The sequence below is a fragment of the Panthera uncia genome, chromosome E1 (assembly GCF_023721935.1).
Source record: "Panthera uncia isolate 11264 chromosome E1, Puncia_PCG_1.0, whole genome shotgun sequence".
Lineage (NCBI taxonomy): Eukaryota > Metazoa > Chordata > Mammalia > Carnivora > Felidae > Panthera > Panthera uncia.
Genome location: NC_064814.1, coordinates 9805810 through 9831280, shown reverse-complemented (window position 1 = coordinate 9831280; position 25471 = coordinate 9805810). Strand labels below are relative to the sequence as shown.

The following is a 25471-nucleotide window of genomic DNA, read 5'->3' as shown; positions in this document are numbered from 1 at the left end:
TCAGGAGTTGGCAATCTTAAAGCCAGGGGTTCTATACTCAAGTAGGTTAAGATTATGGCCTCTTGGATTCCAGTCTTGGCTGGCTGCCACTAACTCACTCACTGTGAGACAGTGGGCAAGGCACTTCCCTTCCCTAAACCTGTTTCCAGGCTTGTATACCTAAAGAGTGAATTAGGTGATCTGTGGGTTCTCTTTCTACCTCTGGCCATCTATGATTCTTTGAGGAAAGACACACTTCCTTTTATCAGGAAGTGAGACATTCCTGCCCTTCACACCTTCTCTCTGGGCCACTGCAGAAAGAAGCTCCCCTCTAGATGCCTACCTTTCTCATGCTGGCATAACCAAAGGGACAAATGAAGGAGTCCCAGTAGGAGGCCTTCTCTTAAGTGACAAGCTCCTTCTATTATGAAGAGATGTTGAGAAGGTGATCTAAGTCTAACTCTGAATCTTGACAAAGCAGAGAAGAGTCAAGGCAGGTATGGGGCAAGAAAGCATGCCCCGCGCCGCCCCCCACCCCCCCGCCCATCTCACAACATACAACTTAGACTGTCTGAACACACACTTGGCTTTGCCCTAGGGAGAACCATGTTCAAATACAACTGTATGTGGATGGAAGAAGAAAGCAAGGACATGTGTAAACACATCTAGAGCATCGACACAAATGTCCAATCAGCGCAAATACACTCACTGCTGTTCCATCCTACATTAGGCCTATACGTGCCTTATAAGAAGCTATGGTGAGTGGGGGTGGGGGGGCACCACATCCCAGTCTTACCCCTCCCCAAAGTCAGAAAGGAAGAGACAGTGAGACAGGAGCTACTTGGCTTCCTATAAATTGTTTTGTCCTTCCTCACAGCTGCAATCAGAAGCTAAGGGCTCCCGCAGGCCTTGTTCTGATCTGCTGCAGGCGATGGAGGGTTTTTGAAACGGAGAGGACTTGGCTGCGGCCCCGTTTCAGCTGCCATTGGGGCTGGCTAATGGGCTCATTCGGGAAGACCCCCGCCTGCTGCACTAAAGAGTCCCCCGCGGACCCCCTCCCCAATCCCAACCCAATTAATAAATGGGGGCTCCCACTTTATGGCTCTGGGAGCAGGAACCAGAGCTACAAATGACCCCCAGGGAGGGACAGAAAAAGGCCTTCCAAGAAACAAGCTGGAGAATTGTGCATCCATAGGCACACGCTGCCACAGGCTAGTCATATCCCATTTTCAAAGCATTAAAGGGGAAGAAACTAGCAAAAAGCTGTATTTTCTTTCCTAGATCTGGAGAGGGACAGCATTCTTGAAGTCTGTGGGAACACCCTAGCAATAAACTCTCTTTCACCCAGTTCTCCAACCTGAAAAGGGCAGGTGATCATCTGGGCACAGAGCACATGCTTCACTATTTTCTAGGAGCACCTCCCCCTCTTAGATTCTGAAATACTGAACAAAGACACATCCCATCAATTGGTTAATGAAGTACACTTCCTACTTCTTAAAAATAAAGCAGCTACCTTTTTCCAAGCTCCCATCATAGTCAATAGGATAAATATGTCGGGTCATCTCTCCTTTCACATCCAAACTATCATCAAGCCTTGCTAATTTCTATGGACCCCCTTCCTTTCTTCTCATTCTTCCAGTCACACTGTAGTGCAAGCCCTCAGATAAAAACCAAAATATCCTAGCAAACTTTCTTGCTTCCTTGACCCAGTACAGCTGTGAAAGTCCTCAACACCATAATCATCCCCACCATGCTTCTGCTTCCCGTTAGTGCTTACCAAATCAAATCCAAATTTCTCATTCCAGCCGACAAGACTGCTCTTCCTAATATTCCCTCCCCTTACCACACTGAGTGATCCATTCAGACTTCTGCACACAACACACACAAACGTTCTTCTGTAAGTTTTCTTCGTCTGAACACCTTCTCTTCTGTTCCCCTGTCTTCACTACCTTCAAAGAATCTTTTCTGGTTAACTCCAGTTTTTTAAATTACTTCTTGACTATGGCTACTTCTGTACTAGGTTAGTATTTTATTTTGCAGCCTGCATTCACATGCTGACTTATGAACATTGATTCCTTACTTCCCACTCAAGTGTAAGACTCATCTCACTAGATCCAGAAACCTCCTAAAAAAGTGAGACCCTCCCTTAATCTCCCCCAGAAGTTGTTCTATACTCCGGACAATGACTCAACTAATGACATTCCTGCTCCCCACTGAAGCAACCCTCATGGTAGAACTCTCAGGATAGCATATCAAAGAACTACGAGGAGTAGAATCTTATTCTCAATAGCAATGTCCTATCAACATTGAACTTGGCACTAAGTCTTTCCAAAATTATAAATTGTTTCATGACTTTAAAATGTGTTACAAAACAAAAACCCGAAAACAAGCATGGTCATCAAAGGCATTTGTTTATCTCCTTGATCCTTGGTATATAAACACTATTTTATTTGAAGACCCCTTAGGATGAGAAAACCCATTTTGTTCCCTATCTCTAAGATTAACCTATACTCTCAGGTCATGAGCTGATTTTCTAGAATGCAAATCAACTTCAGAATCAACAGTAATCTGGTTCTCTACCAGTCCTGCCTCTAGCCTACCTCTGTGCATCATATTTTTGGAAGGTCTCCAGGAATAGAGAAGTTATTCATGAGTCTGAACTATTTAGTGAGTACTTCCCTAGATTAACCTCACTCTCAAAACCCTCTTCACTTCCTATAGTTTAGCCATATGTGGTTAGACAATAAAAAATGACCTGCCACTCCCCTTATCACCTACACATTGCTCAGAATAATAAGAAGGATTTGTTTTTTACTCCTTCCATCCTTTAGCTTCAAGGTGCTTAAGGGTCAAGATAATAAAAGCAAAGCACTTAGCACAGTGCCTGACACATAGTTAGGTTTCCAACATTACTTCCTATTCCCTCCCTTCTTCCTCCCAAAACCATAGGTTCTCAACCTTTCTAGGCCTGTTTGTTCACTGGCTGAAGACAGCATTGAACTAGACAAACTAATGTCCTTTTGTAGTTCTAGCAGTCTGTGAGTCTAATTAACATATTCTGTTTTGTTTACTCTTCTAGGCACTGCCTTCACTTGGATCTAAAAACAAAGGAGAGAGGAATAATGCTATTTTCCAGGTTGACCTAAAATATATAAAACTACTTTCAGGAGAATTTTAAAACTCCAAAAATACAAATAACTTTTTAACATGATACATCTGAATCATTCCTTATTTTCAAATTATTCTCTTGAACTATGTGGATAGCAGAGGGAAGCAAAATTTCCCTAAATATTTGCTTAATATAATCAAGCTTCCCTAGTGAAAAATGTCTTCAAAGCATCTCCCAACCTAAGAGTTCTAGGCCCATCTTCCAACCATACAGGTAACACTACTGTAATCAATGGGAACTCTTTACTGACAGTGGTGCTTTAATGGGCCTACCTGAAATGAACTGTGAACCTTTAAGGCACTTATCCTTCTCACTAGCCCAACCATAAATTTTCCTTCCATCCCATATTCCTATCTCTTCTTTAAAAGCAATTATACCCTAAGTCTCTTTCTGCAGCTACCAGCCTGCTCCAGTTCTCCTTCTTTGCCTTCGTTCCATCTCCTCATATTGCTTCATTTTATATGAGACCTTTGGTCCCCTAACATAAAATGCAAACACTGGTACAAGGCCAAACTCCGAAGTTCCTGAACTTATAAAAGGGATCATATTCCTAAGCTTTTTCTAAGTCTTTGAATTTGGCTTTTCTCCAGGACCAAAAGCATTCAAAATTGCATTAGCTTTGGTGGGGAGGGTTGTCTACCTACAAGCTAACCTTCATCAAAGGTGTCCCTCATTTGGTACTGTAGATCTGAGACAGGAGGGAAAAGGATCCTCTCCTTGAGACAGCCATCAGAACAGGCTCCTTAAAGAAAAAACAACAACAACAACAACAACAAAAAAACAGCCTCCAAGCCACAGGCTTTGCTTTTCACTTAGCTCTGATTGCTACCTTGTAGGCTTTGTAAGGTTTCTCCTTACCTCCCTCAAGAGATGGTTTAGCTTGGATAAAATGCCCTTCATTCCTTTGTAACTATTAACAACCATGCCAGAGGAAAACATCTAAAAATCCGTTTCCAGGTCCTAGGAAACCTATGTCTAAGTGAACATACTTTATGGCTATACTCTCTTATTCTAGAGAAGTATGCTGTGGCTATTGGCTACATATTAAGTTTCACTAACAACCACCCATCTAGAGAGTATTAAAGACTAACTTAATAGCCCCTTTCTCTCAACCTTGAACCACTAATTTTTGAGGTATATATGAGAGCAACCCAGTGACCAAAGTGTTTTGGCATTCTAGTGATTAATCACCGGGCCTCAAAGCAGTCCTCATCTGCTTTCTCATGGATAGCAGGGCCTTCTTCTCACCAAGCTTTACTTCCCACAGACACCATCTGCAACTGAGCTCAGAAATGTCATCACCAAAAGCACGTCTCAGGATATGAGGGAAGAGGATGAAGTGAAATGTTGAGGCTCCCTGCCCTTCCCAGACATCTCTTGTATCCCGCACAACATAAATTAAAATCTCCTTAGCAATAAGAAAGTATGATTATTTTGCTTTCTCCTTCACCTCTCACTCAGTAATTTGAGGATCTGTAATAGAAACACGTCTTCTGAGTTGCCTCTCATCACCCTTCAAAACTATGAAGCAGCAGTAACTCTAAATACCTTGCAGGATTAAGCAATCAATACCTCTTGTAGGCTTACGGCATGGCATGCAAGTTGGGTAGTGAGTGAAAAATAGGAAACGAAAAGAAGTTGGGTGGACAGGAGAGATGGAGAAACGGCTGCATATGGGGAGGAGTGGTAGAGTCCCCCCCAGCAATCCTTTCAGGTGTCATACTTCCCCCAAAGTCTCTCAAACCTAGTTTGGAGTAAATATTCACTTGAGAGTATTCCTAGGGCTATAAGGAACACTAAAATTATCCCTATGGATGAGAAATGCCATACCCGGACAGTAAAATTAACCAAGTGTCCAGAAATGCTCACCTTGCCTCTCAGGACAACCAGAAGACTTAGCAGTGCCACCCTTCCCTTGGAACAGTTGAGCATTTACTCACTTGAGGAACTCACTTCCATTCCACCTAGCCCTTCAGGATGACTAAGTTGTGAACAGAGAAGTAACTCCATACTGAAACACAGTCAAACTATGGGGCAATCTTTAATAACAAAGGAAATCCCAGTTCAGCACCAAAAACATTAACTGTTAACTTCCTTAAGGCATTAACTTTACCATACAGTTAAGGATACCTGTCTGGGAAAAGATAGTGCTTAAGAAATTTAGATACTGAAACAGCATGATTTCTAACTAGAAATTGCCTTGGTCGTGATAGAAAAAAAGTCCAAGTTAGTTAGGTCCTCAGCCTTTAGGCCTAGAATTAAAAAGAGCTACTGCTATAAAGTGGAAACAATATTCCCTAGTAGGTTGAAGTTCACACTCCCAGTCATGAATCTGCAATATATAAAGACCAAAAACAAATTCCTTTTTCTCTGGAGGCTAACCAGGAACACAGGATTCCAGGAATTGGAACAATCTTGAGCTCTCCATTCTCCTTCTGGGTAAAGACAGGACAGCCCACAGGCAAGGGAACATAAACTTTGGGGATTCAAAAACAGGCTGGCCACCCTCATCACCAGTATTTGAATTCCTCTTCCTAATTTCCTTGTTCTGGTGTACCCTTTAACCTTGTATGATTGCTCACCCCAATATCCTCCCCCCCTTCTTTTCTGTCTTCTAATGGGCTTTACCTGCTTTTATCTACTTATGTCATGACTAGCAGGACTGCAGCACACACAAGGGAAAATTTAGTTCTTAGTGTCCTAAATCGTGAAAGAGAAGGGAAAGCAATTCTGTCCTCAGGTGGAGATAGGAAAGATTTTGGAGATAATAGAATTTTACCCTTATAAACAACTTTGACTCGTTTCCTGGACTGGCAACACATCAGGAATCTCAACGGAGCTAGGAACACTAATCTCCATGCCTACCCTACTCATGGTAACATAGGAACTGGTTGGGGTGGTTATGGTTTTAAAAGATTATTCTTTGGTCTAAACAGCCTCTTACCAACTTCCATTGACAAGTTGAGCTCAAACCCATTACCTCTCCTTTCAGGAGGAGCCAGGGTACACAAGACAACTCTTTTGATGGCCTGGCACCATCATTTGTGTAACTATTTCTACTTAAAAAAAAAAAAAAATCACATCTTACAGTTTTCCCCAACTTATTTTCTTCTCTAATTCCTAGTCTAGTGTTTTGAAGCACCTCTTCAAACCCTGAGAACCTTTTTTTTTTTTTTTTTTTTTTTTTTTTTGTATTTTATGAGACTACAGAGATTCTGAGACAAAGCACTCCTAAGATAAAGTAAAGGAAAAAGCTCTTTGTACACAATTAGATCTGCTCAGAGGCTACAGGTTAAGAAGTAAATGCAATGGAGCAAAAGTGGTATAGTAACAGGAAATATTTAATTTTCCAATCTCCACTTTCCATTTTTATAAACTGAAAGAAAAAAATTTAATATATTACAAAATATCTGTACATAGACAAGATACACCCGATGTGGGGCAAAAACAAGAGAGAGAAGGAATACAGTGTCAGGAACCTAAATCAGGGAGAATGAGGTGGCAACTGACACTTTTCTGGTGCAGCATTCTCTCTCAAAACCTGCTGGTAACCATTTTAGTACTGTAACTATATATGCATATTACACACACACACACACACACACACACACACACACACACACACACTGGCTGGGCGATGTCTATGGCATAAGCTAACAAAAAAAATCCTACTTACAAATTTGTGCTACTGCCCTGCTTTCAAATGTATAGATTTGATGTCATTTTCCAATCCTTATCATCCCTATGGACAGTTGAAAAAAAACTAAGGAAACTGGGTCAAACAAATTTGTTTTCAAAACTACAAAAATGATCATGGTCAAACCAGTTTTGCTCTCAATCATGAACAGAATCAGATTTCTCATCTGTTCAAAATAATGTATTTAATAGACTTATTATCTCCCATGGTACAATTAAAACAAAACAAAAACCACTTTTGAATATAATTGGGTTTGTAAATTTCTAACAGTCAAGTTGAAATTCTGCCAAAACTTTACTTCTATCACATTTATAGGTAACATAGCTGAAAAATTAACAAATACCTTTTCTTTCTCCACAGATTCCAGGATATTTGAGTTTCTTTTTTCCTCTGACTTTAGAAATAGTCAAAATTACCAAACTTTTTTCATTGTAAAGGCTAGACTCCCCAAATGGGGATAGGAGGTGAGATGGGATCATACATACACATACACACATCCATACATACACTCACCCCTTTCCCTAGTAGTAGGGATGGGGGAAGGGAGACTTAAGTATATTATTTAGAATATTTGGCATAATTAAAAATAAGGGGTGGGAAGGGGGGAGGAAAAACATTATTAATGATTGCTGATAACCAAAATATAATTAAAATATAGAGAGAATTTTATTCATATTTGATGGGAGACCAATTATTTTCACTATGAATAGATACTTTTGAAAGTATCACAGGCTTAAGTTCTTTAATCAAAAATGGGAGTGGGGCCCAATGCCTCAAATTCAAATATTCTAAAATACAAAGGCCCATGTCTGTGGACTAAGAAGTCAACAGACAAAATGTTCAGATGAACTTTAATGGAATTTTCCAATAGCATGTCAGTGAGCCTAGCAAATCTAATTGGACACACTGGTATAAAAAGCCATCAATGCCAAAATGGCTAGAAGGTTCTTTTTCTAATCAATGTTTGCTCCTGAGGGCAAGGCCAGACCAAAACCCAGAGAATAATAAAGAAATACACACACCGGATATCTACCTATTTCAATAACAGGGGAAAATAGTCTTCATGTAAGTATCTGAAGAGGGTTCTTCTTTCATTTCTTTATAAAGTTTTTTTTTTTTATTAGTGCACCTTTCTCTTACAAGTAGTTTTTATTTTTTAATATAAGAACTTGGCATTGAAACACAAAACTTCACTTGAGTTCTGAAAACTATTCTCAAAGATGCTGAAGCATGTTTGCCTTTTCTTTGTAAAGGGGCCCTAATCTATGTTTCACAAAGGCCTAAGTCTGTGCAGAGAATTTATATGAATGTGTAGGTTTTTAAAACACCTTATATGCTGGTATTCACATAGAAATGGAAGCCAGAATGAGAAGCCTCCCAAGTTATCCCACCCTGAAAGCCTTTCCATTTTCCATTTCCTGTTTATAATAAGGCAAAATTCTTGCCATGAAGTCATTTACCCCTTTTACCAAAAATAAAACCAAAATCAAATCTCTCCAGAGGAAACTCCCTAAAAGAATTGGCAGGATATACATGCTGAGATGTGTATATGTCAATACTGTTCTTTCTCATGGTCTGCTCTTTTAAAATTATTTTTTAAAAAAGGTTTCAGATATTGATAGATCTTCAGAAAAATATCCACCCTAAACTAAGTTACATTTCCATGTATTTCCATGTATATTCCATGTATTTCTTTTGACAATATTACAATGCTCTGTTTCAAAGGTTTTGTTTTGTTTTTTTTGTTTTTTTGACAAAAATATATGTGTAAACAGTATGGTAACTGCTCTTACTAGCCCTCTAGGTATGGAGGCATCATCTCTAACCCCAGCTCAGCAGCAAGTCCTAGGCTGTCTGCATTTATAAATCAACTTCACCATCAGAACGTGGTTTAAAAAAAAAAACAAAAAAACATTTTAGAATTGAAAAGTTACAGAGAACATATAGGAGTTTGAATTTCCTTTCGTTTATTTCAAAAAAAAAGTAAAGAATTATCCCAGGTTCTTGGGCATCTCAACGATTAATTTTTTTCCAAACAAATGCCTCAAAAAGAGAAAAAGAGAGAGACAGAGAGACAGAGAGAGAGAGAATGAGAAACTCTTTAAAGATGTGGTAAAAAAGGGAAGAGATGGGGTAAATCTACCTACATGCCCAAGAATGCCTCTTTCTACAACCTGCGTCCTGTGCAGGGAGAGGGGCATGTCTTTTTGTCAAAGCAGAACAAACTTCATGGATGAGTAATTTATTTGGAAAAAAGGTATGTTCAAGATGCTCAATGGGGAAAAAAACTTCACTTGAAAGCAAAAATGTGAGATGGTGGAGAGGAAGGAAACATTTATTTAAATCAGCCAGTCACTCTGTTTCCCTTATAGCAAAAGCCTAAGAGTAGCTCAAATTTTGTGAACACTATTATCTTTAAATGAAAACAAAACGGAAAAAAAAAAAAAGCAAAAAACAAAAAATAAAAAAAGTTCAAAAGGAATCATAAAAAAAAATCCCCAAATTTAAAAAAAACCTAAAGAGAGCCTTTCCTGAGCCATCTCAAAATTGAAACTGTTCTCCTTTTCTTCTGCTCAAGAAGTGCAGGCAAATGAACTAATAAAACATTTACTTTTCAATTTAATGACCCTCTCCACATTCTCTACTTATTATCTACTAGGTAGAGTTGAACTGTTCTGGCTGTAGCCCATCCAGGGGGAACTGGTGCCAATATCATTTTATAAGTCGCCTGCTAGTAGCAAGTGAGCAAGGAATACAACAGTCAGCTTTGCGGTAGCCAAATGCAGATGATTACCTCGCTCTGGCAAATGATTTCATTAATGTTTCAGAGGACTGGATGGAAGGATGAATAGGGAAGGAATCTTTCAGGACACTGAAGTCTCTGGGTTAGTAAGGAACTCCTCTCCCTCTTCCCCCTCTTGGTGGGACTCTTGTAGGTCCCCGATAGAGTTTTCCATAAGCAGAAGACTGAGCTGGGCCCCCCCAGTTTAGGCCTGTTCCTGAACTGCTGGCCCCAGTGGTTCCTGGCCCCAGCTCCCCATAGTTCTGCAATTTGGTCTCTGCATGTACCACAGAGTTGCTGCTTCCCTCAGCCTTCAGGAATGGTTGCCCGACCACTGAGTGTAATGCTAAGGGGACCCTGGCAAAACGGAGGTCCTGGTCCCCTGGGAACTGCACTGACCCTGTGCCCTGGTAACTGCTGGACTCCCCAAGGTGGCTCACAGAGCCTGAGAAGGTCCTGTTCTTCACCAGGGTCTGGGTCAAGGATTCTGTCAAAGCTGGACCAGAGTTGCGTTCATCAGTGTCAGTGGCACTGAACCCTGTTTCAGGCCCATCAGTGTTTCCGTAAGTCCTGTTGGGATGGGGTCGGGTGGAGTACTCCATTGGTCTCAAGGCCTGGTGCTCATGTGGCAGGTGGCCAGGAGGCTCTGCTTCAGGCTGGGATAAAAGTTGCAGCAAGGCGGCTGTCACGGCTGGGTTCAACTCCTGGGGGGCGCTGGAAAGATCGCCTTCAACCAGAGGGGGTGGAGGTGGCGGCGGTGGAGGTCCGGGGGGCTCAGGGGGCCTCTTCTCTGGTGGAAGAATGTGAGGAGGACATGCTGTGGAAGGGTTACTTCTTTTAAACACCATCTTAAAAATCACATGTGATTATAAACACAAACACACACACACATACACACACGCTGCCCAACATAAACAAATAGCAATACAAGTAACCAAATATATATAAAGAATAAAATCTTGGGATCAGGAAATTGCAATTTATAAATAAAATCAAGTGGTTAAAATAAAACAGTTGCATTCTGAATCTAACAGCTGGTGTAAAAAAGATCATATGTTTCAAATGATTGTCCTGATTTTTGTCTGAGATTTCCTCCATTTCCTTCCTTAAGGAACTGTTCTAATATGTAGGCTGTTGGCAGCCTCCCCGCCCCTTTTTGCTGTTGGATCAAAACATTAATGAAAATAAAGTAGAAAGAAGGAAGATGAGAGGAAACAATACACATGCTGTGGTCACATTTCTAGCACAAAATCTTGCTGTACAACAGGAGACCTTGCATGGACTTAGCTAATGCATTTTACAGAACATTTGATGATATAAGGTTAACACCTGAAATAGAATTTAAAGAATATACAAGAGAGATGAAATAAAAACCTTTCATTACCGTCATGTATAAATATACACTTGCTTCTCCAAACTTCAGTCCCCTCTCCCCATAATCACATTCTGAAGAAAGGGATTAACCACCATTCTGTCATTCAGTTTCCTGTTACAATAATTATAAAGACTAAAGTAATCTATCATAATTTTCTATTTTGTTTTCCAACCTCCTGCATTTTTTCCATGCTATGAAAAAAATCACTACAGCAATGTCATGCAGAATGGGCTGCTGATAAACATGTTTATCTTGGAGACGGTGACAAAACTAAGTATTTAGAAATGTACTGAACTTATACTACACTATGTCTTTCCAAGGATTTTTTGTCTTTCTTGAACCACTCCCCACACACCCCCACCTGCTGGCTAAATTTGCCTAAGCATGGCAATCACTGTATGGTAACTACTGCCAAGGCAGGAGAGTAGGGATGTAAAACGGCGTGAGTTTGAGAACATACAAAACCAAGTACAATCAGAACAGTGCTTTTTAAGAGTTGGGAGTTACTCTGCTGAAGAAAAGGTTTCATGTTTTGGGATATCTTCCAAATGACTGATGTTTCTGTTCCCTATGGAACCATATTTTTAAATATCCATATAGTTAATTCTTTATTATCTGAGCTAGTGATATGAAAGTCATTACTCAGACAAGCCAAAATAGTTTTCAGTTATAAAGTAGTTTGGTAGCATATTTACCACAATTATATTTTGCAAAGACAATCAGTAAAGTATGTATTTACTCAGCATGCAGATGAAAGCAGTCTGAAAACATAATATTATAACATTGTGTTGTGGAAGGATGAGGTCAGGTGCTATATGTAACATACAAGTGGGTGGCCAACAGTCCCAATTTGCCTGGGACTGAGCGGGTTTTCAGGTTGCCGACTTTCAGTTTTAAAACCAGGACGGAACTGAGATGAGTTGGACACCCTGTATACAGTACCCACCCAAGTTGCTTGTTGACAGATTGACTGGTTAACTAGGTGGTAGGTAAAAATTAATTTAAAGACAAAAAATCAGCTATAGAAAACTCACAACTGGAAAGATGACATGCTGAAAAAGAGCTAACTGGACTACAAACTCCTATAGATTTCAGAGTTTATTGCTGTCAATAGTATGTTTCTCACTACATAAGAATATCTCAGTACCAGTTATATTTAAATGTATTTTTGGACTATACATAAAATAAAACACTATGGTTATTTTTTTTTAAATATTGATGGCAAACAACTTTAAAAATGCCTAACTGTAAAAGTGATCAAAGTTAAATTTACTCTTTCAGCTATACTAGTTTTCATATTTAAACTTTGCCTTTTAGTCTTAAGCTGTATTTCAATAGAACTACTTCTTGAGCTCAAATTCACATGTATGAGAGGATGAGAACTATCTCAAAGTAGAAAAGGAGACAGACTGTAAATGACTATTGAAGTAAATAAAACTTCTTAAAGGAGTTAAAAGATCACATTTTAAAAATCACACTATTGTAAGATCTAGTGCAAACAATATTGCCAATTCTTAACAGTCTGTATTACTGGAGGGAGGTATTAAAGAAATGTACAAATATAACTTAAAATTTTCAATTGACTCATTAGATTTCAACCATAACCCTTTCCCCATACAAGTAAAGAGTAGCTAAAGTGATAGATTTTCACCTTCTCTGGCTTATTCAGTCTGCCCTCTGGTGGAAGTGCTAATGAATAATAAAATGGCCAAGTGTGAGGCAGCCAGGGAGCAACAAGAGGAGACATAGAACTGGATAATCCAGGGGTGACTAATAATTAGGAGTGGTATTTTTACTCTTCCCTAAAAAGCAAATCCAACAATTTCTGGCCACAGGCCAGGTCTTAATTTTAGTTCAATCTCACCCTTGTTGGCTCAATTATTGGGTGAATTTCTTTCAATCACTATACTATTTAATTTGAATGACTTCTTTAACGTATTTTGATTATAGCTGAATTCTGCTGGGGTGGGGAAGAAGAAGAGGGTGTGGGAGATGAGACAAAGAGTCCTGCTTTAACTCTAGATTAGCTTTCTCTGTTATTCCATGTCCTAGGGTCTCTTAAAAGCAACTGGAATCAGTTATGACAGAGTAACAAAGTGAATTAAAAAACACATTAAAAAGAAACATATTAAGAAAAGTACACAGGTTCTATTCTGCCTCTTCCAATAATATGGTTTCAGCTGAGACCATAGGCAGGCTTATTTAAACTCCCTGGATTGCAGTTTCCCTATTTGTAAAGTAAAGGGGTTAATTTTATTTATGTTACCTTCCAGTTTTAAAAAGACTTACATATGAAAAATAGCTTATGTATTTGTATACCAGTGAAAATAAGGCATATACTTTCTGCACCATCCTGTATGAAATGTGAATGTAGGACGACCTAAAGTTGAAGGTTAGTGTACCTCATCAGCCCTTGTGCCTCTTCTTATTCCCCAATTCATGGGGTCTTCATGGACAGCGAAAATATCCAAGGAGTTGAAAACACTTTCAGATAAGTAAACATTTTGCAAACCAGACTGTAAATCAGAATTAGAAAATTTAAACTTTTCTTTCCTCTAATAAAATTGCACGCTGTGGTCATGTCAAGTCAAGGTATAACATATTTATTTCCTTTGTTCAGATTTTTCTTTATGTAATGCTCACTTCCTAATTTGCGGTCCATTCAATTGTCTTTCAGGAGCACAGATTTTTAAAAAGCATTTTTATATGCTATTATTTTTTGGAATGGAAATGTGTGGTGTTACACTTATCTACCAAGATTTCCAAATTATTCTTCAGGAGATTAACAATGGCATTTTATTAGAGTTTTCTTGACTATTATCTTTCAGGCAAGACTGGTATCCAGTATCCACTACACTAGAGTAAAATCGACTATGTGCAATCTGATGATGGTTTATTTGGAACGCAGATTTTCAAGTGCTAGTACTAGTTGGCCACTATTCACACAGTGGTTCAAGATGTATCACTAGCTATGATTGTGGTTTCTTTGAGTTAGAACACAGAGGCTTTACTTACCTACCTCCTAGAAAATGGAAAAACCATCAGTATATGGAAGGTGCTTTGAGAAGCTTTGAGACTTAAATAGAAGCTGGGCAAGAAATACATCATTGGGTGCTATGTTCTCCTGTAGACTAGGTTACAGAAAACTGAAACTGAGGCCATTGATGTGAAAAAGAAAATGTTAAAGAGATTTTTAAGAGGATCAACAGCACCTGAGCTCAATGAGATTCATGACCGGTCTGTTTACCTGCTGCCTCCTCCTGTGGCATTGTGGGAGTTCTTCGGGGCCCCTGTGGCCCACTGTTCTTGTCACTGTTGTTTTCCTCCAGGCTGCCTGCTGGCTCCTGGGTTTTCATCAGCTGACTCAAAAGAACTGCCAACATATTCTGCATGTCAGCTGGTGTGCTTGAAGCCTCAGAGGTTGTCTGTTCTGCTGAAGGCTGGACCACTAGGGCAGGAGGTGCCTCCTTCAAAGACTCCTCTGGGGCCATGGGCTCTGAGTCCTGCTGCTGGGAAGTGGCTTCCGTTAGGGCACTGATGGACTGGTTCAGGGCCTCCAGCTGCTGCTGCATCTCTGGGTTGGAGTGGATGTTAAGCAGCTGTGCCATTTGAGGGATGCTTAGGTCGGTTTGGCTCTGCAGCAGATTCAGTAACACTGCCAATTCACTTTGATTCAACTGCTGTGTGATGTCACCGAGGCCTGTGGAGGAGAGACAGTGAAGCCAAAATAAGAGGATGAGGCAGGGTAAGGACCTTTGCCTTCTTCAACTGGCAAGAGCAAATTACAATATTCAGTATATGAAGCTTCATTTTGAATGTCTCATTTTTCATGCCTCACATTGTCATGACAGTTTTTCTTTAGATTTTCACTTAAAAATACAGGAACAAACTAAAACATCCCAGTGAGTAAAAGTGATTTCATTTTATCTGTATTCTTCAATGTCAGTGACTTACAACCCTTTCTGTACATTAGAATTACTAGGAGAGACTGTAAAGTTCAGGTGCTTCAGTTCCCATTCCCAGATATCTGGCAATTAATTGTTCAGGAGTGTTTATTTTTATCTTTTTTTTTTTTTTTTTTTAACGTTTTATTTATTTTTGAGACAGGGAGAGACAGAGCATGAACAGGGGAGGGTCAGAGAGAGGGAGACACAGAATCCGAAACAGGCTCCAGGCTCTGAGCTGTCAGCACAAAGCCCAACGTGGGGCTCGAACTCACGGACTGAGAGATCATGACCTGAGCTGAAGTCGGCCGCTTAACCGACTGAGCCACCCAGGCGCCCCAGGAGTGTTTATTTTTAAAGCTTCCTACATGATTCTAAAGTGCAGCCAGTGTTGAAAACCACTGTTGTAGGTGAACAGGGAAGGGCAAGTGAGTCTCAGAAAGAATACCTGTAGTTCAGAAAAATTGACGGTACCACAAAACTACTTTATTATTATAACTGTTCACTATTACACAGTTTTGGATATATTTAGATCAAATATGTTCCATAGATCAGTTCCATCTATGGAACTAACTACATTTAACGACAATTGTGGTTTAAATGATCAGATTCTGGGGCACCTAGGTGGCTCAGTCAGTTAAGCGTCCGACTTTGGCTCAGGTCACGACCTTGCGGTTTGTGAGTTGGAGCCCCATGTCGGGCTCCGTGTTGATAGCTCAGAGCCTGGACCCTGCTTCGGATTCTGTGTCTCCCTCTCTCTGTTCCTCCCCCACCTCACATTCTGTCTCTCTCTCTCTTTCTTGAAAATAAATAAAGATTAAATGATCAGATTCTAAGAAGGTCTTTTCAAATGAAACATAAACAGGGCTCCAAATTAAATGTTAGAAAACCATGGGTAAATGAACCTTAAATTTGCTTTACCTAACTTACTGACCTAACTTTACCTAACTGACTTCTAATTGAGATATAGTATTCCCTCTTTCTGGAAAGAAAAATAATCCATTGTAGACTTTCTAAACCCCATATACAAACTTGGGTTTATCTCCTCCCCATAATGATGGGACATTTCTTTATTGCTTCAGTGGCTAAAAACTCAGACAGACAGACAGACACACCCTTGCACTTGATCATCAAAACCTGACCAAGTGTCTTTAATAAAAATACAAAACCATAAAAAAAAAAATAAAAAAAAATAAAAAAATAAAAAATAAAAATAAAAATACAAAACCTCCATCCCAGAACTGACCTACTGCATCCCCAGTCCCAGGTTCCACCTTGCCAGGAGCAGGCTGAGGCGGTGCTGGACTACTGTTCTTCACGGGCTCAGCACTTGTCCCTGAGGTAGTTTCTTTCCGTGAGGCTTTGGATGGAGGTGGCTCTTCTATCACAACACCACTTTGTCTCTGTCGTCGCCGTTTCTTACTCCACAATTCATGGCAATCCTGCCAGTGGGGGAGGCTGCAAAAGACAAAGCAAAGGGGAAATGTGTGTGGGACTAATGACAGTGAATGAATAGAGGAAGAAGAGATTAAAATAGGAAGGCAGGGGCGCCTGGGTGACTCAGTTGGTTAAGCGTCCGACTTCAGCTCAGGTCATGATCTCACAGTCCGTGAGTTCGAGCCTCGCGTCAGGCTCTGTGCTGATAGCTCAGAGCCTGGAGCCTGCTTTGGATTCTGTGTCTCCCTCTCTCTCTGCCCTTCCCCTGCTCATGCTCTGTCTCTCTCTGTCTCAAAAATAAATAAAAACATTAAAAAAATTTTTTTTAAATAGGAAGGCAAAGAGCTGAGGGAAATGGAAAGAATAACATAAAAATAACCAGAAATATTAGTAAACAGATAGTAGCAATGTAAAAGGAATCATGGCATATGGTAGTCTGAGGAAATAAAAGACCAACAGATTTCTACAGTGAGAAATGAGACTCTTGCTAATATCAGAGTCACACCTACTATATAAACACCTACATTCCAATCAAAGAGTTAAGTCTTATAACTGTTCCTGCTGTGCATAACAAGAATAAAGAAGAACTTTATTGGTCAAGTTTCAGTTTGGAATAGATAGGACAGAGATGACTAGCCTATTAATATCTACAAAAGTCCAGGCAAGGTGGTGAACCACTTAAGCAGTGTATAATTAAATCACCTTTGTGTGAAATCAATTTATGGGTTATTTGGTCTTTGAGGACCAAAAAATAGGTTCTTTCTTCTTTCTACCCACGGAATTTCCATGACTCAGTATTTTCATTTGTGGAGTTTATTAGTATATTTTAATATATTTAATATATTTTCACATTTCCTCATACTCAATAATGCAAACAGTCCCGGAAAGTAAAATCTTATTATAATAAAGACTACCAGAGCCAAAATCTCTCTATAATAAGAGCTCCCAAATTTTAGTAAAAAGCTTATGTATTTCAAGCCAAAATTCAACGTATCAAAATTCTAGTGCAGTAAATGAGTTTGGACATTTCTTTGGAACAATCAGATTTGTGGTTACTACCCACTCGTTTTTAAATACTGTGTATTTAAGATACATAGTTTCTCTATGTAAGAAAAAAATACCCAAAAACTCTGACATAAAAACTATAATGCTGTCAGTGATACAATGTCACATTATTGGCCAAATGTGAAACATGAGAGTAAAACTTCAGAAGATCCTATAGAATACAGAAAATGCATAAGATTCTGATGAAAGAGAGACAACGTTCAAAGATATTTTCAACATCAAATAATTCAGGACATATGACCCAATAGTAACAAGCTATTTAAAATTAGAACTGCCCTTGCCAAGTGTGGGATATACATGGTCACCACAGACATGGGGGATTCAAGCAAATGAACAGGTAAGAGCAAAAACTAGAAGGAATACTTTAAAGAGGCTGTACAGGGCAATAAATAGTTTGAGTCAAATTAGAACAAATATCGTATCTAAATTTATTCCTTGTTTAAAAACATTAAGCAATAAAACCTCTTATCAATCATAATACTCAAGGGCACCTCTCCATTTGGGACTCAGCCATTTGCAGTTCCTTCTAAAAACCTATTATTTTGAGCTACACATCTCCTAAGGTTTAATGGGGGGTTTAGGATCACTACTTGGCCACCAGCACTTACTCTGGAGGATCCATTTTGCTGAGCTCAACATCTTTAAGGAAGTCACTCTGTAGAGTCTGTTCAGCTGTGCAACGTTTGCTAGGATCTAGTGTCAGCATGTGGTCCAGTAAATCAAGTGCTGCCGAAGGAATGCTGTGGAAAGGAAGAAAGAACAAGTTCACAATGACCCCATAGTTCTTAAACCTATAACCTTAGGTCAAAGGTCTCTGAATTTCCACCTCCATGTAAAACTGTGGAAAAGGAACTAAAAGCTAGCTAAACAAGCAAGCAGATCTGCTCCCACAGAGGATTTATGCAATGCTATATATAATACAAGTAAAAAACATGAAGCCAGCAGTTCCATTCTCTTTTTATTATGGGAATATCAAAAGGACTCTGAGAAAATTTATATATTATTCCCAATAAAATGATTTATTTTTTCATCTAAAGCCTTCATAAAAGAAAATTACAACAAAACTATGATAAAATTCATATACTGTTCAAAAAAAAATGTTTTCCTATGGTGTGCTGCCATAAGTTGGGACAACACTAACTCCCTAAGCTAGGAAAGTCAAGTCTAAACTCCAGCCAAACACAGAAACCAGATGTACATTTTTGCCAAACTCACAAAGAGAATTCTTCTCGCAGACGCCTTCTATATTGCTTCTTCGGTTTCATGGTATTGAAGTAGGGCAGCTTGATAACATCCGGCCACACAGCTGGACAAGGGCTACCACAGAGTCGACTGAAAACAAAGCAAAAAGCCAAAACAAGAAGTAAATGAGTCAGCATTGTGAGTTCTGGAGATTACAGAAGCAGAAATTATTACCTCCCGAGGTCTGGGGAATCTTAGCTTATTAAGTTAGAGAGCATGCAGAAAGGTAAAACCTGACCTCACTGCTTTAAGGACAGAAGGAATAGGACAGAAAGAGCTGGTTACAAGATAATAAGAGAAAATACTGGCAAAATAGTCCAAAACGATGCATATACTTGATTTTGTAAAACATGTTTTTAAACCTCCATAAAGGTTTTCATTATCAATTATGTTCTGTTCAGTTAGTATTAATTTCAAAGTGCTGAGCTGCTCATATAATGTTCCTATAGGGAAAATTAGCAGAAGAGAGCCTAAAAATTTTGATAGAAAATTGAATTTAATGCACAATAATGAGTTATACACCACCTTTAAAGAAGTCTACATTAGCCTGTTGTATTCTTCTCTTTACTTATATTGATTAAAACAACCCCAGTCCTTCCCCAAATCCTCTAGTTTAGGTTCTATTTTATAATTACCTGTTTACATGCTGTATCACTTACTAAACTTTGAGCTCTCTGAAAGCAGGGACCTATCTTACTTATCTCTAAACCTTAAAGTTTAACAAAAAAAGGAATTTGTTATGGAACAGGCTTAATAAATGTTTGCTGAATACAGCTCATCTTAATCTAACCTAAGAATGAAACAGCTACCTTGAAAATGGCATGCTTTTATATGAAGAACTAATAAAAAATATGCAAAGACCTAAAAAGTCTAAAAAGGGGGAACCTAAAAACTAAGACCCTTAGTAAGACCTAAAAAGGAGGAATATAATTTCTTTACATATATAGCCCATGATAAAATATGTGGTAAATCTGACTGAGAATATACTTGGATATATACTGACTTGAGAATACTTGGATATAATCATAAAGTCAACTTTTAGTAGAATGACTGAAAAGTATTAGAAATTAGAGGATGAAATGACCTATCACACCTGGGCACTCAGAACACATGCACAGCTGTACCTGATCAGTTCTAGCTGAGCCAGTTCCAGATTGGCTTGAAAAATAGGCTTCTTTGTGAACAGTTCCCCAAGGATGCATCTAGAAAGAGTAAAATTGAAAGGTCAGGAGAGAAATCCCCGGAGCCTAAATTGTGTCTCAAAAAATTTTTATAGTATATCTGGCAGAATTTGATATTACATGTTGTAAATAAGCTCCAAATGGCAGTGTCTGAATTTTGTAAAAGAAAATATTTCTTGGGGCGCCTGGGTGGCTCAGTCGGTTGAGCAGCCGACTTCAGCTCAGGTCATGATTTCGTGGTTCGTGAGTTCGAGCCCCGTGTCGGGCTCTGTGCTGACAGCTCAGAGCCTGGAGCCTGCTTCAGATTCTGTATCCCTCTCTCTGCCCCTTCCCTGCTCATGCTCTGTCTCTCTCTGTCCCTCAAAGATGAATAAATGTTAAAAAATAAAATAAAATAAAATAAATTAAAAAAAATTTTTCTTGCGGTGAGAATAGACAGTATTAAGAATTTAAATTTGCCAGGCGATCAAACTTTTACCATCTATAAAGGACGGTCTACAAGCAAAGAAAATGAGTCAGAGTCCTTTTCTACCAATTCCATTGTAAATTAAGGAAATAAACACTAAAAAACCCACACTTCAATTTTACAAGGATGCTCAGCAGTTCCTATAAAGAGATCAGCTTTTTCCATTCATTTGCTCTGTAGAATGTGCAATATACTATAGCCCTCTTGGCACTGTATTTGTAAAGAAGCATTTATTGTCATCACCCAGAATCAGTTTCTTTTTTTTTTTTTTTTTTAACGTTTTTTTTTTTATTTATTTTTGAGACAGAGAGAGACAGAGCATGAACGGGGGAGGGGCAGAGAGAGAGGGAGACACAGAATCGGAAACAGGCTCCAGGCTCCGAGCCATCAGCCCAGAGCCCGACGTGGGGCTCGAACTCACGGACCGCGAGATCGTGACCTGGCTGAAGTCGGACGCTTAACCGACTGCGCCACCCAGGCGCCCCCAGAATCAGTTTCAATAGGACTTTCAAATACATTATGCTTAAATGCTTTTTCCATTTTGCAAATGCCTTCCAAAATAATACATATTTACAAAGTCCCCAGGTATGTCTCCACAAATTACTTAATTACAAAAGGAAATCTAGTAACTATTTAGTGGGAAAAAAAAGACAACACCTTAACTGAGTGAACAAAATTAACATCATCAATAAGAAGGAAACAGGGTTCATTTAAGTATAAATGTGATACCTTGAAAAGAACACTTATGCAATATTCCAGCCAAAACTTCATAATATGAACCTATATAGTAGCTGGTCTGTCCTTCAAAATGTAAGTGTCGGAGCATCTGGGAGTCTCAGTCAGTTAAGCATCTGACTCTGGCTCAGGTCATGATCTCTCATTCGTGAATTTGAGCCCTGGACTGGGCTTTCTGCCCTCAGCACAGAGCCCACTTTGGATCCTCTGTCTCCTTCTCTCTCTGCCCCTCCCCCACTCATGTTCTCTCCCTCTCTCAAAAATAAATAAACATTAAATAAATAAACAAACATTAAAAAAATATATCGAATCTCAAGTTGGTTAAACATCCAACTTTGACTCAGGTCATGATCTCACAGTTTGTGGGTTCGAGCCCCACATCAGGCTCTGTGCTGACAGCTTGGAGCCTAGAGCCTGCTTAGGATTCCGCGTGTGTGTGTGTGTGTGTGTGTGTGTGTGTGTGTCTCTCTCTCTCTCTCTCTCTCTCTCTCTCTGCTCCTCCCCCACTCACATTCTGTCTCTCTCTCTCTCTCAAAAAATAAATAAAACATTAAAAAAAATTTATGTATATACATGAAAGACAAAGGTTAAGGAACTATTTCAGAGTAAAGAATGAGAACTAAATGTAATACATGATACTGGATCAAATCCTTTATCAGGTGAGGTATTGTTTCCAGGATGTTATTAGGGTACTGAAAAAGTAAGAACATGGAATGTAAGCTAAACTACTTTAAAATATAGTGTACCATTGTTAAATTTCCTGAATTTGATAATGCTACTGTGATTTTATATAAGAATATCTTTGTTCTTAAGAAATGTACCTTAAAGAGGCGCCTGGGTGGCTCAGTCGGTTAAGCATCCGACTTCAACTCAGGTCATGATCTCACAGTTCGTGAGTTCAAGCCCCACATTGGGCTCTATGCTGACAGCTCAAAGCCTGGAGCCTGCTTCAGACTCTATGTCTACCTCTCTGTCCCTCTCCGCACATGCTCTCTCTCTCTCAAAAATGAATACGCATTAAAAGAAAAAGAAATCTACATTAAATATTAAATGGTAAGGAGGATGACATGTACAACTACTTTCAATAGTTCTGGAAAAAAGATGTGTGCATATACACAATTTTATTCTATTTGTATACTTTATGTTGTATGATATAAATACACATACATAAACATATGAATATAAAAAGCAAATGTGGCAAGATGCTAAATTTTAGTGAATCTAACATGAATAAATCTCAAAATAATTATGCTGAGTAAAAGATGCAAAAGGGAAAAAAGAACATATACTGTATGATTCCATTTGTATAAAATTCCAGAAATGGAAATCAATCTATAGTGATAGAAAGCAGAACAGTTGTTGCCTAGGATAGTGTGGGACAGAAGAGAGAGATTACAAAGGAACACATGGAAACTTCTGTCTTGGTTGTGGTGATGGTTTCACTAGTGTATACAATATGTCAAAACTTCAATTGTACATTTTAAACATATGCAGCTTATTGCATACCTCAATTGAAAGATTAACAAATTTTAGTGAATATGGATAAAAGCTATACTAACGTTCTTTGTCCTTTCTAGTAACTCTTTTGTATATTTGAAATTATATCAAAATAAATCTATTTATTTAATTTAGTTAGTCAGTTTTAATTTTAATTCCAGTTAGTTAACATACAGTGTTATTATACTAGTTTCTGGTGTACAATATAGTAATTCAACAGTTCCATACATCACCCAGTGCTTATCACAAGTGCACTCCTTAATTTCAATCACCTATTTAACCCATCCCCCCATATCAAGATAAATTTAAAACAAATGTAAAAAATTACATGACTACTCTGTACTTTTTTGTATGCCTAAAATATTTTATTTTTTGAAAAGTAAGAAAACAAATGGACAAAGAATCTCTTCTCTGGCCTATGATTTGAAATTAGATTTGCTAATACAAAAGCAGTATTTATAGTTTTACTTTGAAATTCTTTAGCTTGACTAAATTTGAGAAGCAAAACAAAGCTAGTTTTTAAAGTTATTAGCACCGTTCTATTAGCATTTGTTAACCTCAAATGACAAATTCTCACTTCCATATTCACTCAAATCTTATCCAGAAATAGAAAAGTAAAAGTCAAGTTTAATTCTATTTCCAACATAAACTGCTAAATCAAATTCCAAATACAGTGTTGTCACAACTGATAAAATAAGCAGAAAGAAAAACAAACCAACCAACCCAGGTGGGTTTTCAGAATCTAGACATAATTCGTTGTACCAGTCTTTCTAGTTTCTCCTTCAGAGAGAATTCCACGAATCACCAAAGTAGCAAGCTCACATCAAGAGTCTAGCAAAATCTCAATTCAATGAAGTTCCTGGGCTTTATTTAAAGCCTAATCTTCTATAATTTTAATTTCCAAGTTGTGTTTTGGTGTTTTATTTCAGTTCTAGTTCTTTGGTGGGGAAGATATTATTATGTAATCAATACTTTGCTACTACACTGAGGTGGCAGGTTGCACACACTGAAATAATAGTACCAACAGAGCTATGAACGTTCCCTGTGTATCTTAATGGGGCGTTAACTTTAGAGCCTAGTTGTGACAATTTAAATGCTAATACTGTTAAAGCAAATAGTCCAGAACACAAACATACCCAGCTTCAATCAGTAAAATTTAACTAAAGCTTCATTTCAATTGGGGAGGCTACCAATGAAATTATGCTCTCCTTTTCTTTGACCCGTTTGAATTTTGAAATAAAACCCCTGTAGTTTTAAAGACTAACATTAATAGAGGAGGGAATGAATGGGAAAAAGTGATAAGCTCCACTGGCAAGTACATGTCAGAATCCTAAGGTATGGAGGTCAAGGACAGAGTGTATATGCATAAATCATACAGTATCAGAAACAACTAACATGGCCCATTTAAAATGTCTATGTTCATAATACACAGACTATCGTCTCTAAGTATTATTTTCCACTAAAAGGAATGGCTGATTTCAGGTCTAGGGCAGGAAATGAATAGGATGAGCCTGGAACCAGCAAACAAGGAAGGCTATCAAACACTATAGTTGTGTGGAAAGGACCCACTAAACTCCCTCCCACTGGTCAAAGACTGAAAAATGTGAATAGGAATAAGATGATAACCGTAATGGATTAAAACATATAAAACATGTTTAAATCCATGAGTTCATAATGAAACTAAAAAACAGAAACAAACAAACAAAAAAAACCCACCCCAGACCCTCTCTTTGGTCATCTTTGAAGGATACTAGGAAACTACCTCATCACACTGAAAACTGGTGAGTAAAACGAGAGAATTAAAGCTTTATCTCTAACTTTTTCTATGTGACTCGTACCTAGGGTTAGTAAAGTAAATGTTATCTTTATTCCAGGAAGGAATAATATAATTAGAATATCACCATCACAAACAACCACAAATGAATAAATGAAGGTGGATCATTAATAGCTGACATTTCAAAAAGAGATTATTGTATATTATGTAAAGTGGGGCGTGTGTGTGTGTGTGTGTGCGTGCACGTGTGTGTATGTGTAAATCTGCCCTGTTAGGGATGAATATTTTATCAAGCATTGTTTAGAATTGCCTGTATAATATGATAATAAAAGCAAACTATTGTTTTATTGCTTTTAACTTGTCTACAGATAACATACCTAGTTCTTGACTATACTCTGGGCAGAGGCTCCTATTGCCACCTACCCCCAACTTTGATGTATCGTTAACTATAAACTTCCAGAGGTACTCAAAACCACCTGTGAAGTAATTTCAGGGTCAGTGGATAATTGGAAATCAAACATAAATTCACCTACAATTTACAGGAAATAAAAGGGATAGAAAACCATGCTAAAACAACAAAAAACACAGTAAAGATGCAATCAACAAAATTCAGACTGTGGGAACAGACAAAAATGACACAGTTTCTACTAAGGAAATTACTGGGGGTGGGGGGAGGGTGGCGGGGACCTCAAGAGAAATGGAAGGAGAAGCTACAATTAAAAGACTTGAGATAATCAACTGCAATCTATGGACTTTATTTGAATGTATTTGGATCTGAATTCAAATGATGTTAAAAAAAAAAAAAAAAAAGACGTTTTGAGGAAATGTTTTAAAAAACGTGTCTCAGGGCACCTGGGTAGCTCAGCTGGTTAAGCATCCGACTTTGGCTCAGGTCATGATCTCAGTTTGTGGGTTCAAGCCCCGTGATGGGCTCTGTGCTGACAGCTCAGAGCCTGGAGCGTGCTTCAGATTCTGTGTGTCTCTGTCTCTCTGCCCCTCCCCTGCTTGCTCCCTTTCTCCCTCCCCCTCTCTATCAAAAATAAATAAATAAAAATTTAAAAAAACAAAAACAAAAACATGTTGTCTCCAAAAATAAATGAATATCTAAATAAAAATTTAAAGAAGCTT

General features: G+C 38.5%; 1 protein-coding gene across 10 annotated transcripts in view; it reads right to left on the bottom strand.

Annotated features, from left to right (window-relative positions):
* CDK12 (cyclin dependent kinase 12) overlaps positions 1 to 25471 on the bottom strand; it is a 78469-nt gene that overhangs the window by 23940 nt on the left and 29058 nt on the right. For 6 of the 10 annotated variants that reach the window (XR_007459105.1, XR_007459104.1, XR_007459103.1 and 3 more), the window contains exons 9-14: positions 19815 to 19892; positions 18664 to 18780; positions 18057 to 18188; positions 16193 to 16404; positions 14250 to 14702; positions 10027 to 10444 (exon numbers count right to left, since the gene is read on the bottom strand). Coding sequence is in view for 7 of the 10 variants with exons in the window: in XM_049635937.1 (XP_049491894.1) it covers positions 10027 to 10444; positions 14250 to 14702; positions 16193 to 16404; positions 18057 to 18188; positions 18664 to 18780; positions 19815 to 19892 (1410 nt within the window). In the remaining 3 variants the exon portion in view is untranslated. Of the gene's footprint in view, positions 1 to 6471; positions 10445 to 14249; positions 14703 to 16192; positions 16405 to 18056; positions 18189 to 18663; positions 18781 to 19814; positions 19893 to 25471 lie in introns of those variants that run through there. The other 4 variants (XM_049635931.1, XM_049635932.1, XM_049635934.1 and 1 more) reach the window with 3 other exon arrangements.